This window comes from Poecilia latipinna, unplaced genomic scaffold, assembly GCF_001443285.1.
Source record: "Poecilia latipinna isolate Pla-1442-1.1 unplaced genomic scaffold, P_latipinna-1.0 Scaffold473, whole genome shotgun sequence".
In the NCBI taxonomy this organism is placed as follows: Eukaryota; Metazoa; Chordata; class Actinopteri; order Cyprinodontiformes; family Poeciliidae; genus Poecilia; species Poecilia latipinna.
Window position 1 is genome coordinate 212,147 of NW_015113089.1, and position 16,330 is coordinate 228,476.

At 39.4% G+C, this 16,330-nt stretch overlaps 1 protein-coding gene across 4 annotated transcripts; it reads left to right on the plus strand.

The window, feature by feature from the left end:
* Window positions 1-1,744: 1,744 nt before the first annotated feature.
* LOC106951776 (uncharacterized) lies at window positions 1,745-14,917 on the plus strand. 4 transcript variants are annotated; one of them, XM_015039472.1, is made up of 4 exons: window positions 1,745-1,993; window positions 6,394-6,920; window positions 11,005-11,066; window positions 12,179-14,917. In XM_015039472.1, the coding sequence occupies exon 4, from the start codon at window positions 12,203-12,205 to the stop codon at window positions 13,376-13,378; it is 1,176 nt and encodes a 391-aa protein (XP_014894958.1). In that variant the 5' UTR covers window positions 1,745-1,993; window positions 6,394-6,920; window positions 11,005-11,066; window positions 12,179-12,202; the 3' UTR covers window positions 13,379-14,917. The 4 variants fall into 4 exon arrangements, with proteins under 4 accessions (XP_014894958.1, XP_014894961.1, XP_014894959.1 ...); XM_015039475.1 differs by having other exon boundaries at window positions 6,394-6,441; XM_015039473.1 differs by lacking the exon at window positions 6,394-6,920.
* Window positions 14,918-16,330: the final 1,413 nt, after the last annotated feature.

The window sequence follows — 16,330 nt, forward strand, 5'->3', positions numbered from 1 at the left end:
ATTTTTGCTCATCTAAAAATGTCGGTTTTTATCAAATTAAAAATCAAATGAATTTTTTGATGATGTTCCTATGACTGTTTTCTACCTGAAGCCAGCAGTTTTCTGCCTCCCTCCCCTCAGCTGGCTCTCATTATCTCAAGTATTTCCATCAACGTTTCCACCTGAAGGTCCTGAAACCACAAACAACAAAGGCCCAGATTTTCCAACAAGCTCAGCGTTCCTCTGATGCTGGAAACGCTCCGCATTGTTTGATCAAAGCTCCAAAATGTCAGAGCATTTTGTGTTTTCTTTCCGTTCTTTCAGAGAAAACAAACTTGCAGCAGAACAACCCATTTGGTGTGACAGTCCGGCCTCTGCTGCTCTATCAGGCCACATATTGTTGAGTCCCTGTGAAAGTCTGCTTTCCGATGGCGGAGCTGAGTGTGAGATCTGACAGCGAGACGACACAGGAACACGATCTGCTGACCAGCTCCAGTTTGCTACGGCCAGCGTTTCCTCCGCTTCCCGCCTGCCGTCCATTAAAGGCCGTCATGGTGGATCCTCAGAGACAGAGACTGTCTTTCACCAGCCTGTGCTGTGACTCAAGGACTCTTCGCTATGCTTACATCCATCACAACTGAGTGGATTCAGAGATTTAGGTCAATATTTCCACATATTTTCTGGAAAGTTAACAAAAATGGATGGAAATTTTGACATTTTACTGCAGTTATCTTTGCTTTTTTAGATGCAATATGGGGTAAAGTCATGCAAACTATAAAAATAAAACTTAATCTTCAGTCAAGTTTTGTTTGAGACACTTTGTGTAAAATTTCCAATATTTAATTATTGAGGAATTCTTACAGTAACAGATTAAAGACACTGTAAAAAAGTAAAATCATATCAAGTATTTGTGTCTAGTTTCTCGTCCAAATATCTTATTACCCTTTAAATAAGACAAAACTAACTTATAAGTAACTTTTTAGCAAGATATATGAACTTGTTTCAGGTCGATAAATACTTAACATTGAGTTAAAGAAAGAACCAGTTCCACTGGAAATAGAACTTTTCATTAAGTTTAAGGAAATATTTAAATAAAATAAACTCCAGGGTCATGTTGAAAAGTTACTTGTATGTTTGTTTTGTTTTAACTCTCTATGGCATGTCTTTTTGTTTTTTGGGGAAAAAATATTTTCCTGCATTCCTTGGGAGCTTGGTGGCCCTTAATTACATATCAGTCATAAAATTGGACCCTGATACCTCCCGGAACCGGATTTGGGTTTGTTGCCTGAGGGCAACGGTATGTCATAGGGGGTTAATTCAGGTGTAATAAGATATTTGCACTAGAAACTAGACAGAAATCCCCGGTAAGATGTAATGTTTTTGGATGAATGCTCTCTTGGCCGGTTTGAACTGAATTCCAGATAACAAAGAGCAAAATTTTTGAGTCAGCAAAAAAACAGGACTGAGAAACAAAACTATGATGTGTAATTGTGTCTTTTCTAGAATGGAAACATTTTCTACTGGATTGCATCAGAAAGAAGAGAGGATTTCCTCAGCCGGGTCGGTTTTAAAGCGAGCCCAGCTCAGTGAAGCCGGTCCGGTGTCCATGGCAACACGTTTGAGCTGCAACAAGAAGCTTTTTGTCCTGATGGGCCACTTTTCCGAGCTTTGCAGTGACTGGTCTCCTTTTTATTCCCCCTCTCTCGCTCCCTCTCTCTGTGTCCATCACATCAGAGCAGATTTTCCCAGGGTGCACGGAGTCCCTGCATGGGGGAGTGTTTACAGGATGTTATCTGTGTCAGTCTCTGTGGAGTGGGTTCTGGTGGAATGCTGGAACGGGATGGAGGAGGAATTTCAAAAGGAGGAGTGACGAGAGACAGGCACAGAGAAAGGGTGAGAGAAAGAGAGAGAGGGAGAGAGAGTATAAATAAATCCCAAGGAAGCTGGTGCTCACAGGCGCAGCTGGACTTCTGGATAACTGGACTGCAGCCCACTGGAATATTTAGCCAAAAAGGTGAGTTTTTATCATTTATTTAGCAGAAAGATAGAAAGAAAGGAAAGGAAAAAGAAAGAAAGAAACAAAGAAAGAAAGAAAGAAAGAAAGAAAGAAAGAAAGAAAGAAAGAAAGAAAGAAAAAAGAGAGAAAATTTAAGATTTTATTCAGTTACTTGCAGTTTTACAGTTTCAGTTTTTTTTATCATGACTCTGTTTTGTAGAGAAAAGCACAGAAACGGTGAAAGAAACCAGAATTTATGCTGCTTTTTTCCTTTTTAAATTGTAAATTTAAAATGATTTTCCGTGAAGCGGCGTTCTCTGCTGTGGTTTTCTGAAACACTTTGTGGTCTCTGCTGAAGCAGATAACCTGACCAGTGTTTGATCAAGAGCTCAGACGGACTCGCCTTTTTTTTCCCCCTTTTCATTAGATAAGCTTAGCTCCAACAAACAAAACCTTTTCCTAAATATGACCTTACTTCCCAGCATTAAACAACACAATCACACATTAATCACAAATTTGAGCGTGTTGCGTCATATTAAATTTTTAAAGTTGGCTTTAACTGTTTTTATTCTCATCAGCTGGCTCACATGTGGATGTTTGTAAAAGGACATGTGACTGAATAATGTGAATCTAATTAGCACGATGTTAAGAAAAGGCTGAAAAAGACACCAGTGATCTCATCTCTGCTGTAATAATTGGTGAGTCTGTGATCTGTAGCTACACACATTTGGACTTTCCTCCATGTTAGGACTGAGAGGCGTTCAGATTATTTGGTGGTAATTAAGCTGAAGAGAGACGGGTGGTTAAAGTCATGAACAAGTGCAGCGGGAGAGATTTGGGTGTGCCTGTTTCATGAAATGATTGAGCTCATCTCTCCAGAGTATTTTACATTGAAAAACAAATGATTTTACTGATATAAACCCTGATTTTCCCCTGCTCTGAACATCTGCGTTTGCTTTGGGCCTTGGCTGTTGGGGCAGTAAAGTAACGACCCCACAGGGCCAGCGCTGCTACGTTGCACAATAACTCACATCATAATCCATCTGTACATGGATCACCGTTGATTTCTGTTTCTGTGCAGAAGTGAATCATTTGTGCCTTTTTGAGTATTTTTTGTGATGTTTGTCAAAGCCATGGAGGCCCTGTCATTAAGTGCCGCTGTGAGGGCGCGGCTTGAAACTGGATGCCAACATGTACTGACATGACCAAGCCTTTCGTTTATTGTAGTGTTCGTTTGTCTTCTAGGAAAAAAACGCTTAGCGTCGCCTGTCTGTTTACTTTGACTCTTAAAGCTGCAGTTTGTAACTTTATAAAACATTTTTTAACATATTTATCGAAAATGTTGCCATGTCATGACAGTTTGTTATGCCTTCTGCCAGTGCTAACAAGCGCTGTCAATCACCCCTTGTGTGGCGCTGCTCTCTGCTACGTTGCAGCTAGCACAGAATGCTAAGGCTAGTGAGTACAGCCACTGATGATGGCAGACAAACGGTTTTCCTGTAACTGTAATCTGTTTCTCCACCACTAGAACATTGGTGCATACATGAGCATGATTGACAGCGCTAAGCCCCACCTCCTGGCTCTGATTGGTTGTTTTTGATGCATTTCTGCGACAGCATTAGTAGCTCAGGGAGAAAGTGGAGATCAATCTTTTCACAGATTATCTGTCACAAAATGGTGACAGTTTCAACAAATATCTGAAAAAATATATATAAAAGCTATATACTGAAAGTTTGAAAGTAGGTTTAAATAACACACTATAATGAACTTTACAAGGGTTTTTTCCATGTTTTCTCTCCTTTCAGGCACCAGCAAACTCTCTGGATTTCTGATTAGTTTTGGTTACTGTGACAAACTTAGAGATGAATAGTGTGGCAGACTGGCTCGTTGAAAACAGGGACAAGATCGAGAAAGGCGTGGAGATCATGGGCCAGGCCTCGGAGGTGCTGGCCGCCACCGTGGGCCAGCTTCACCCCATCCTGGAGGCCGTTTTCGTGGCTTCTGCCGAACTCCTCAGCAACCCGGATGGCAAGGAAGCTCGCTACCTGACTGAGCAGTTCGAAAAAGTCAACTCAAAACTGGAGGGGATCCAAGACGAGATCGACAAACTCGCACTGGAGCTGCAGAAAACCTCCATGAACAAACAGAACTTTGACCGGGAGGCGCAGATTATAAGTCAGTACGAAAAGTTTCAGGACTTTGTCAACGCCAAGCCGAAGTTCAGGGAGAAGAAGAAGGAGAAGTTCCTGAGCCATTATGAGAACACGGAGGGCGACCTGAACTTGGACGCCCTCTACAATGCCGTTACGGGCGAGACCACGTCGGGGGACCCCATGCTGGACACGGTGCTCTCCGTCGAGCAGCGGAGCAGGAGGGCGGTCGAGGATTTCTGTGCTCGACTGAAGAAACTGTTCGTGGTGGGCATCATCGCCGTCATGGGCCACGCTGCGCTCCAGGAGGGAATCGTCGGAGAGGAGATGGTCAAGAAGTGGCAAGACCGAATGGAGGACGTGGAGAAACGCATGAAAGCGGCCGTGGACGACTGCACCGAGAACTTCGCCACGCAGGCCAAGACAGACTTGGAGCACAAGCTCCAGGACAACCCCGGCACCGTCAACACCGAGTTCACCAAATCCCTCCTGGAGTTGCTGGTTAAAAAGTACGACTGGGTGAGCTGGTCCATCCGGGCCTTCGGAGACCGGGAGCGCATTTTCTTCTTCAACTGGCTGGCGGGAAAGAAGTACCACGGCAGCGGCGGAGCCAATTGGTTTGACATTCTGACCAAGAACAAGATCAAGGTGGTGGTGTCGTTCTGCGTCGACCCGCAGCCCATCAACAAGAGTCAGATCCAGGAGCAGATCGAGCAGCAGAAGCTGAAGGGCAACATGATGGCGGTGGCGTTGTCTTTGAACAAGACCTTCCCCACCTGCCTGGTCCACGCCGTGAGCCACTACAAGGCCGTGGTGGAGACCAACAACTTCAAGGAGGACTGCTACTACTTCGGGAAACACAAACGGGCCTACCTGTGCATCCATCCAGAGTAGACGCCCAGGACCAGTACGCACTCAGAGGAGAGACTTTAGGACATCTAGTCTATACGGATCTGTATCTAATGGTGTATAATCTGCTTTGGGGACTGCTTTGTGATTCCGTGTCTCGCAGAACTTCCTACTTCTTCTCAATGTTTCCTCTTAAGCAAATTAAGGTTTTCATAGAAAATGTCAGAGCCGGCTTCTTGGATTCATGTCGTTTGAGTCGACATTAAGCAGAAAGCTCGATATCCACCAGATGTTTCACCTTTCATTCACACACTCCACAATGGACATGCCTACAACAGATCTGTGGTTCATTTATAGTGTTAATTCATTACTGTCAAGAGTTTGAAACAACATGTTGAGCATAATCGGTAATTAAAGGCTGTCAAAATGTTTTAATTATCAGCAGAACTGTGTTGAGATTCTTTGATCAGAAGAAGGCGGCTTCTGTTTAGCTCTTACTGGGTTCATTTGGTCTGTAACTCCAACACTTTTAGATGCATCCCTGCTACTAAACGTCTGAATTACTTCCCTATTGGAAGCTTTGTAAAGGCTATTGGTCTGATCGAGCTGCTGGAGCAGGAATGCATCCAAACGTTGAGACTTGAGGACTGGAGTTTCAGACATCTGGCTTAAAGAAAGGTACTGAAGCTAACGGCTAGTCCAGGAAAAGCCAGAAGTTTGTTTCCAGGTTACAGAAAAGCGACTTTAGAAACAATTTGGATCAGATTTGCTTCAGGAGGTCAGTGATGTTGGTGTAAAAATAAAAAAATATAGCATTTCAAGACCTTTTTGCACTGAGAATGTGATTGTTAAAAATGTTTCTTGCAAGTTTTTTTTTTTAAATTTTTGTGAACGTTTTATTTTTGAGTCATTCTAAGATTTAAAATATCCGCCCAGACTCAGACCTTGGACTTGCCCTTTAGCTTTAGCATTAGCATTAGCTTTAACGCAACAGAAAACCTGAAATAAACCAATAACATGAGGCACTGACAGAGTTATGAACTCAGATCTATCTGTTTAGGCAAAATAAAATAAAAAAAATGACAATAAATATCAATATCATTTGCAGTTTATCTTATGTGGCAGCTTTGTAATTCTTGCTAAACATCAAAAAAATCTAATTTTAACTTGAAAATGCAGACTAAACTGAAGCCAACACATCAGTTTGGGATTTTTTCCAGGTGGGATCAGCAGCTTCAGCCTCTACCACCTGAAAACCACAACTTATTGTCTCTTTCATGTATTCATAAGCTTTGATGTTCTGGTCTGCCCGGTCTGAGTCTCATTGTCAATGTTTGTGTGAAAATAAAATCCACCTTCAGAGCTTCTACTTTATATTTAGAATGAACATTAGAATAATTCAGAATTTCCGTTTCACAGGAGATCAGATAAACTGCATTTGTCGCCTGGTTAAAAGCTCCAGAACAGGTGAGCCATTAGTCTGATAATCAAGATGTTTCATTATACCACAGAATATGCAGAATGTGAAGAAATTATCTTTTTTTTTTTACATTTGTTAATATTATATACATAAATGATGCTTTTGGTGCAATATATTAAAGCTGGACAAACCAAGTACAATCAGAATTATATGTATAATTCACTTTAATTTGTAATAAACAACAGAATAAGGCAGTCTTTGTCATCTGGTCATCATTAATCTGAGATTTAATCCCATTCTTGGGATCTAAACCTCATTAAAAACATGATTATATGTAATTTGTTCCTTACTTTTAGGCATTAGCAGTAAAGTAGCCATTTTATCTAGGTTGAGGAGCAACACCCTTTTTTCACCAGCCTAGTTGCTAGTGAGGCAGGGTGTGCCTCTTCCCTGTAACATGAGAGCCACATGACCAATAGGAAGACAAACAGGCTGGAGTTTAGATTTCTTCCGCAAACTTTAAGAGGTGAGTCCGTTTCTGGTCCAAATCTTTCATAGTAAAGATAGAAAAGAACTGCGACAGTTTGGTTAGATTATAATCTGATCGATTCTTCCGATCTGACTTCACTCCAGTCTGTTGTTACATAATCGAGTCATTTTCCCCATTTCTGCGCATTTCTTTCGTTTTAAGCGCATATTCCATAAAAACGCAGCTCTATTAGTTGAAGTCGGATGAGTGAAGGAAAGAATCTGCCGAATGTTTCCAGTTTTAATCTAAATATAAAAGTTTTCGGGGGTTTCGGTGCCAGCTCAGTTTTTCCAGGAAGTGTCTGCTGGAACTTTTCGCTCCTCGTTGCGCTGCGCAGAAACTCGCCGCAGATCTGCTAACATGCGCTGTTTGTTTGTTTCTCTGCGGCCTTCTGCTGTAAAATGATCCGATTAGAGGGCTTGTAGCGCGGACTGATCGATACGTTTTACATTAAGAGGGTGCATTAACAGGGGGTGGAGGGATTTCCGCCGCAGTGGTCAGACTGGGCGGTGAACTGGGTAAACTGGCACTGACAGAATGAAGCCCGAACTGTGTGCTACTCTTTATGCTGCTCTCATAAACATGTTTCTAATCAGGCGTTCCTGCTTTTATCAAAAAACTTTACATATATTCACGGTTTATGTCGAAGAAAATGAGTTTTCTGTATATTTACCCAGACTTTCTCTAAATGTTGTGATGCTGCTCAATATTTCCTCAGACTTTTTAGAAGTTCTTTAAACATTACTATTTTTTTTGCTACACTTTTAAATAAAAAAGGCCAGATAAAGGCCTACCACAGTATCAGGGATGTTTACAAATTAAATCCAAATCAATTCTCATGTCTTACAACTGAAATAAATGTCATCTAGTCTGGAAATCAAACCATGTACTGTTTGTTTATATGTAGGCTTATATCTATCTTTTATTCTCCTACACTTTTAATTCTGTGTTCATAAAACTACTGTTTGAAAGTGTTTTGAAGATGTATATAAGATGTATATAGTATTTTTTTTTACCCATTTAAAAGTGTAAATACAAAGAATAATTTAATGTTTATGTGTTTGTGTTGAATTTCAAAGTGTTTTTTCATTTTGTTTCTGAGTTAATGTTCCCCTCCTTCATTATAACCTCATGCATGGTCCCCATTCTGATTTGTAGGATTATTATGAAAACTTCCCCTAAAACTTTTGCTGTCATATCCAAGATGTAAACTCTTATCTGTGTGACGTTAAAATCTGAGACGTCCTCTTGATAGGAATTAGAGGGATAAACACCAAAGAAACTCAGCTCTAACATTTACTGATATTTTTATGTAAAATAATCTGTTAAAGTTGGAGATGTGTTGAGCTCTAGGCATCATCACAGCATCTCCCATCCAGAAATAAAAACATTCATAACAGCTAAAAACAGGGGAAAAAAACAATAATACAACATAAATTTTATGATAAGTTACATTTGTCTAGTTTCTATTGCATGTATCTTAGCATAATTGAAATAAGACAAAACTAACTGCTTGCTGAAAAGCTACTTTTAAGTTAGTTTTGTCTTATTTCAGGTGTACTAAGTTATTTCTACTGGAAATTAAACCAAAGTATTTGGTAAGATTTTGTTTTTGCAGTGTACATCACATTTTTCTCCATAAATCAGGATAAAACATGAACCCCAATCAGCTCTGTTCTGTGAGCATCCGCTGCTCCTGTTTCTGAAAATGTGATTTATTTAAAGCACTTCTGTGTGGAAATGAGACGCTGAGCAGTGAGGATGGAGATTTTTCACACAAATCAGATTCAGTTACTGTAAAAGCTTTACCTTCTGCCTCTTTTTGCAGGAATCTATGACCCTGACCATGTGGGGATATTTAAATGTTTGCAAAACACTTTTTAACGATGGTATTTTAAAATTAATATTAATATTTTTGGCCAAAGTAGCAAATAATTGTGAAATTAAAGAAATATTATCCAAAATTGTGCTTATTTTTATGACAAAAATTAAAGTCTGTAAATTGTGGGATGCTTTAGTATTCATCGCCACATTAGTGAAGAGTTTGCAGAACACCAGCCAGGCTGGAAACGCTTAGATTTTGGTGTCATGACAGGATTCTCCAGCAGTCCTCAAAATGTGAAAACAATAGTTGCAAAAAAAAAAAAAAAGGAATTTAAATTCAACAGATGCGCGATATATCAGCATCGACATCGGTATCGGCTGATATTAGTCATCGGTCGATAAGCAGAACGACTGATGTTTATTCCCATCTTGATTCTGTTTCAGCAGGAGCTTGGTCATGTGGTTTTGTTTGGTCATGTGACCATGATCCAGCAAAGGATTGTGGGAAGTTTAACTGTAGCTTTGATCAAAAGTTTTAAAAATTGACTAAAGCACTAAAAATTGACTAAAGCACTAAAAATTGACTAAAGCACTAAAACCCGCCTCTGGTTGACTCAGGTAGGAGATGGAGGAGATCGATCTTTTCACAGATTATCTGTCTCATATTAAACTGTTACCACATGGTGACACTGTATGTAAAAAGCATATTTTATTTTTTGTAAAAGTCCCATCCTGCAGCTGTAATGCAAAGAAAAAGGAAGTCTGGGAGTTTAAATGTTTCTGGAAACGTCTTCGTTAGCAGCCTGCAGTTTTCCCTCGGCGCTGTTTGATGGATCGGGCCGGGAATGGGCGCTATCTGCCGCCCGCAGCCTTCAGCTGTCCGCCGAGATAAACCCGGGGGAACGAAGCGACATCAGCAGAGGCAGGGAGGCACAAACCAGCTGACAGTTTATTTTCCATTGTCTTGTTGCCGTGGTTACTTGCTGAGGTTCACTGGAAAATGCCGGCTGGTCCAACAAGTTTAACCTCTTGTACTTAATCACGTCCCACGCCCGCTGCTCTGATATTGACCGAGGAGGAGGGCGGGGGGCGGGGGTAAAAGCTGCAGCTTCTCCATCAGATCAGCCAGAATGGGAGCAACACAATGCAAATAAAACACACCTGAAATAAAACACACCTGCTGCAGAAACTTCAGACTCTTAATTCTGTCCCTCACTGCAAAAACACCACAAGTATTTTTGGTCTAATTTTTAATGCAATTGTTTTAGAGAAAGTACTAATTATAGGTGAAATAATCTGCCATTGAAACAAAACATTTTTCCCATATTCTCAATTAAAATGTCTTGTTCTACTGGCAATTTATGTCACTTATAATTAGTTTTTAACCAACATTAATGAATTACTTGCTTTAAACAAGCTCCTATATTTTACTGTAAAGATAGTTTTGTCTTATCTCAAATGTTCGGAGATATCTGCATAGAAACCAGACTGAAAAGTTGGTAAGATTTGATGTTTTTGCAGGGCATAATTTGATTTCCTCCAAAGTTTCCAGGTTTGCAGAAGGACATGTCTGGACATGTCCAGCTGCATTTTTTATCCGTTTCCTGGCATCTGGGACAAAAGATTTTCTGGATTTTCCAACTTCAGTCGACTTCAGCTGAAGTGGAATAAAGTGAGACAGAAGCAAAGCATGTTCATGAAAATATGTTTAGATTAAAATCTAGAGCTCTCACTCCTGTGAAAATGCAGCTTAGCCACATTTATGTGCATCATACCTGAATTGCATTTAAAGTTTAGTTCCAACTCAGAAATAACTTTAGTTACTGGAAATGAATGTTTTTGTTTCAAATGCTTGCAAATACCAAATTATGCCCAAAGTAATTTTCTCTCCTTCTGCCTGGAATGTTTAAAGGTTTTAAACTGAACTCAGAAACTATTTTAACTTTAACAAAACTATGCTTGAGTTGAGATTTTTGTTTTGTGAGAATCCTTCAAGCTTCTCCGACTTCCCTAAGGATCAGAAGATCATCATTCTTGTTTTTTATGTTTAACCAACCAAGATGAAAATTTAATTAATTTAAAAGAGTGACCTGGGCAATGGAACAGGATTATTTAAGTTAAGTTGATCATGTTAGACCATGACGTAAAACCAGTTCAGCCCATCTTGGTGTTACATCATTATTGACTCAGACGTCTCTGGGTGTGACCAGCAGCTAAAACCGAAGCTCACTCGGCTCTTTCTCTCTCTTCTTATCAGGTTGTGCAGTTTTTCTAGAAGACTGAGGAGACAGGCTGCAGTTTGAAGACGTTTACAGAGCCGTAAGTGTATTTACAGAACCAGAAACAATCATTACACTGTAAAAACACAAAATCCTACCAAGTAACTTAGGTCCAGTTTGTAGAGCAAATATCTTAGTACACTTGAAACAAGTTAAAACTAACTTATAACTGACTTTTCAGTAAGATATAGGAGTTTGTTTTAAGTCAGTAATTCCTTAATATTAATGAAAAGTTACTAGTTCCATTGACAGATTACTTCACTTATAAAAAGTGCATCGTTTATCATATATCATAATTTGTTTCTTGTCATGATAAGAATTTCAATTAATTATGTTATTTTTTAAAGCTGTTCAGTTTATCAGGATTGTTATTTTTACTATTTTCTATACTGTTTGTGCAATGAGAGCATTAATAAATATCAATAAATTTGGAAATATGACTTAATACCTTTACAGCATGCAGTTTAGTGATACACTTCATTATGCGACTGGTGTTCTAAAGAAGAGTTTTACAAATAGTTTTCAGCAGCAGTTTTTGTGTTTGTGGGGCTATAAATACTCTAAAGTCACAGGCATACAGTTACCTTGAAAAAGAAGAAATAAATAGTTTTTATTGTCATTTCATTATCACAATGATGTCATAAAATATTGTGATCAAACCTTTAAGTCCTAATAACTAAACATTTTTCCCATGTTAGAAGTACCAATGGAACTGGTACATTTTCATCTGTGTGGAGGAATTATTTACTTTAATTAAACTCCTATTGACCTTTTGCAGCATGACGTCACGCATACAGGATCCCACCCCCATCCTGCTGGAGGGGAAAAAGCTGTTCATTGGTTTTACCTGTTAGTAATGCTGACATCTCCAGGGTTCATTTAACGGAGTTGTTGTACCGCGGCAGCGCGGCTACAGACCTAAAAGACCTTTTTGCCCTCCAGCGTTGGGCACGAAATTCCCGGATGTAAACAGTATTATAAGGGGTCTATTTCTTGCTGAAAAGTTATTTATAAGTTAGTTTTATCTTATTTAAAGTGTACTAAGATATTTGCACTAGAAACTAGAGTAAAAGTACTTGATTTTGTGTTTTTGCAGTGTTCTCATAATTTCTCTTTCTAAAGTGTAAGTTTCTGTTTTCTTTCCTTTCACAGGACAGTTTGAGACACCAGCCAACGATGGCGAATCCGTTACAGAAGCTTGTGGTGGAGAAGAAGGACATGGTGGAGACGGTGATGGAGGTGTTCGAACAGGGAGCCGAAGTGGTGGCCAGCATCGCCGGAGACCTCTTCCCCGTGTTCTCCATCGCTGCTCCCATTGTCAAGCTGGCTCTGGACAACGTGGAGAGCAAAGAGGCGGCCTTCATGAAGGAGCAGTTCCAGAAGGTCCGAGACCGCCTGGAGGTGGCCTCCGAGGAGCTGCAGCGGATCAACGACGAGATCAAGAAGAGTGGGATAGACGCTGCCTACTTCTCTGTGGAGGAAAACATCACCAACCAGTTCAGGAAGTACATGGACATCCTCAACGCCAAGGCGAAGTTCAGAGAGGTGAAGAAGAAGCTTTTCCTGGAACATTTCGCCAAAACCGGTGGAGAAAAGAACCTGCACATCCTCTACAACGCTGTGACCGGAGAAAATTTCTCCGGGGAGCCGATCCTTGAGATCATCCAGAACTACGAGGAGAAAAGCCGCCGACCGATGGAGGACTTTTGTGCTCGGCTGAAGAAGCTCTTCTGTGTGGGGCTCATTGCGCTTTTGGGGCACGCTGCCCTGAAAGGCTACGACGAAGATGAGGCTCTTCTGAAAGAGTGGGGGGAAAATATGAACAAAGTCCAAGCCAAAATGAACGCCGTCATCGAAGACTGCATCGTTAGCTTCCCTAAGCAGGCCGAACAGGACTCCCGCTGTCTGGTGAGAGACCAGGAGGGCTTAACCAACCAGCAGCTAGCCGACGCTATCATCGAGAAGCTAAAGAAGAAGTACGACTGGGTGGGCTGGTCCGTGCGCATCTTCAGGTCTCCCACTGGCCTGTTCACCAACAAGAAGGACTACCAGTGCGCCACCGGGAAGAGCCGCTTCCAGGTTCCCACGTCGGACGAGAAACTGAACGTCTGGGTGTCGTTCAGCTCCTCGCCTGAGCCCGTGGATAAGAGCCACATCCAGCAGCTGATCCAGAGTCAGAAGAAGCCCACCGTGGTGGGTGTAGCTGAGTTCCTGTTCGAGAAGCTGCCAGGCAACTGCGTCGTCCACACTATCAAAACCAGCAAAGACCTGGGCTGCTCCTGGAGCTTTGAGGACGACCTTCACTACTGGGAGGAGCACAAGAACTTCTACGTCTGCGTTCATTCAGCCTGAAGATTTAGAGAAATCTCTGTTTGCACAAATCATAGCGCCATGCTGCTCCGCCGTCCTCTGACCTTACAAATATTCCTCAGAATGTGCCTTTAGATATTATAAAGTTGAGAGTGTTTATGGGGTGTAGGTATCTAATGTGATCTGAGTGAAGCTAACAGCTATCAGAGCAAAGCCATTCAACAAGGGAGACATTAAAGACTCAAATTTCAAAGGTTTATGATATTTAACCAACTGCATCCATGTAACTGCAGCTTTTCCAATCCCAAAACAAAAATAAAACGGTAAAAATAAGCAAATTTATTTATCCATATAAATTTGCATTGTTCAACAGAAGTGTTTAGAAAAAGCTCCATGAACATTGTTGAGTTAATAAATTAATAAATTACACAATCATCTTCTGTAAGCGCAAATTTTCGGAGCAAGTTCAGTTTTATTGTTTTTGTCCGTTTTTATTTGCTTGCTGTGTCTATGTGTAGCTGTTAGCGTTACTCACTGACTGGTGTCCTGAAAACAAGTCAGTACTCTAAAAAAGTTTTTTATAAAAAGTTTTATTCCTTTCTTGTACCTTCAATTGTGAAAAAAACAAAAACACATCTCCTAATGCCTTTTTCAGAACAAATTGTTGAGGTACACTCTGATGTGAGTTTCATAATAATATTCCTCTTCTTCAGAAGATTTTGGCAGGATTTAATGTTTCAACCTGGACATGTTTAATTAGAAAGAGAAAATTGTTATGGCTGTTCTGGTGCTGATGCAGCTGAGCTCACCCTAAACGGGCCGATGTATCCAAACCACAGAAAACTAGAAACCCTCCGTTTGATTTCACTTTTAGTTCTTTTTTGGCCTAAAAGAAAATGACGCATTGTTTCATTTTCTGTCCACTCATCAGCACTGATGCTCCTGCAGCAGCTTCTGTCGGCTTTCAGTGCCTCAAACATCTCCAAGCTTCTTCCTGCGTTTTGTGAACCTGAAATTCACTTTTCAAAGGTTTAGTTGAATTTTTGATTCATTTTGGGTTTGGGGATTTTTTGTTTTTATCAAAATGTTTCTAATCTGACATTCATGTTCACACTACCTGCTGACAATGCAGTCATATTCAATAGATTATAAGCTGCTTGAAAGGATCAAGCATAGTTTTTATTAATTAAGCCCATATTTCTGTTTTAAAATGTTTTTTTTTTCATCTATTCCCCCAAATGTTTGTTTTCTTTGTTTTATCTGTAAACAGAAAACCATCATAATTAACAGAAGGCTTAAAAATATCAGTCTGTGTGGAATTTATCTATATGATGTCTCACGTTTGGTGAATTTATTAATGAAACTAATGAGCTTTTAAAAATATCCAGATTTGTTGAATCTGACTGTATAATGCACTGACTTCATAGTTGTGGGTTTTCTGCTCTTATGTCATCGTTACGTTTCTTCTTTTTCAATTGATATAAAAATCAATAACACATTTTTACACACAGTTTTATTTTACACTTTCTATTGATATGGTTCCCTGTAACCAACAAAATAAATAAATATTGATTAAATGCATGGTTTGTATATTGTTGTGATTTACTGATTATTGTTTCTTAATCTCCTTTCTGTAAACAACAAACACCTCTATCTGGAAAGCTTAGTCATGTTTCATAAACAGCAAATCTTCTCATTATTGAAGGCAGCATGTTTTTTAAAATGCATAATTATAATGAACATGTTTTACAGATAAACTGTAGTTATTAACGACACAGATGTGTAGCATCAGGCAGACTTGTTTATGTTTATATATATATATACTGTATATATATATATATATATATATATATATATATATATATATATAATATTCTGAAAAAAAGAAATAACTTATTTTTAAATATAAATTAGATAAAAATACTTTATACATTAGAATTACAGACATTTTGTGGTAATTTATGGATTAGAAGTTCATCTCTTAAGTTTGACTGCACTGTTTTAACACCCAGCTCTTCTGATGACAAATCTTACAACCTGGTAGAAAAAAGGAAACGGATTCGGTGGTTTTCTAGTTTGGAAACACCCACAGTGCTCTATAATCATGCGGTTGTGGCTTTTCTATATTCGGCTTGCAGACTCTCATGTCTTGCATTTTACAACAGCAGCAGGTCAACAACAGGGAGTCGAGGATCGTTGGTTTGAACCGTTTCTTATTTTATTGTCTCTACTGAACTTTAAAAATGAATTCTGCTCTGCGTCTCAATGCAGTTAGAGTAAATCTTCATTATTAGATTTAGAAATGTCCGTCCATCCTATTTTTATATGCAGAAACACACATAAGGTCAGCGTAGAGAGATCTAATGCAGAAGTCAGTTTAAAAGTTTAAAGCAAAAACAAAAGTTTGGATTAAATCTTGATTCTTGAAAGCCCGGACTCTCCGGGAAATGTGTAATAAAAGACAAAAATATGTCCACATAATCAAAGTTTGTTAGTGTCTAAACCACAAGTAGACTGAGAATAGACTGAAAAATGTCAAGATTCCTGTAAAACTGACCCTGACATTACAATACAACAATGTTTTTGTTTAAAGTCAAGATACCACTTTATTTTGGTAGGCTAATTGCGCTAGCTTAAGCTAGCACTAGCTTAGCAACTGCTAAGCTAAAGCTAAGTTTTTCAGTTAGGGTGTATTTATTTCATTATTAGTTGTTTATTGTTGCCATTTCAAAGAAGTTTTACTTTTAAACAATAGTCTGTGTTTTTTCTACTTGGAATGTCTTAATGACAAACTGTTGATGTGGGAGATTTCTAACTAAATCCAAATTATATCATTTAATCTTTAAAAACCGACCTCGGGCTAATTTTTTATTTTTTATTCTGGAACTGCAAATAATCTGGGATTATTTAGGCCTAAATATTTACATGGAAAGTACATTGTTTATGTTTGCACATTGTGGAAAAACAGAAAAATATGAAAATAAAAACTGAAAT

Coding starts and splice junctions, on each gene's coding strand:
- LOC106951776 (XM_015039471.1), top strand. CDS start 3,838: ATGAATAGTGTGGCAGACTGGCTCGTTGAAAACAGGGACAAGATCGAG.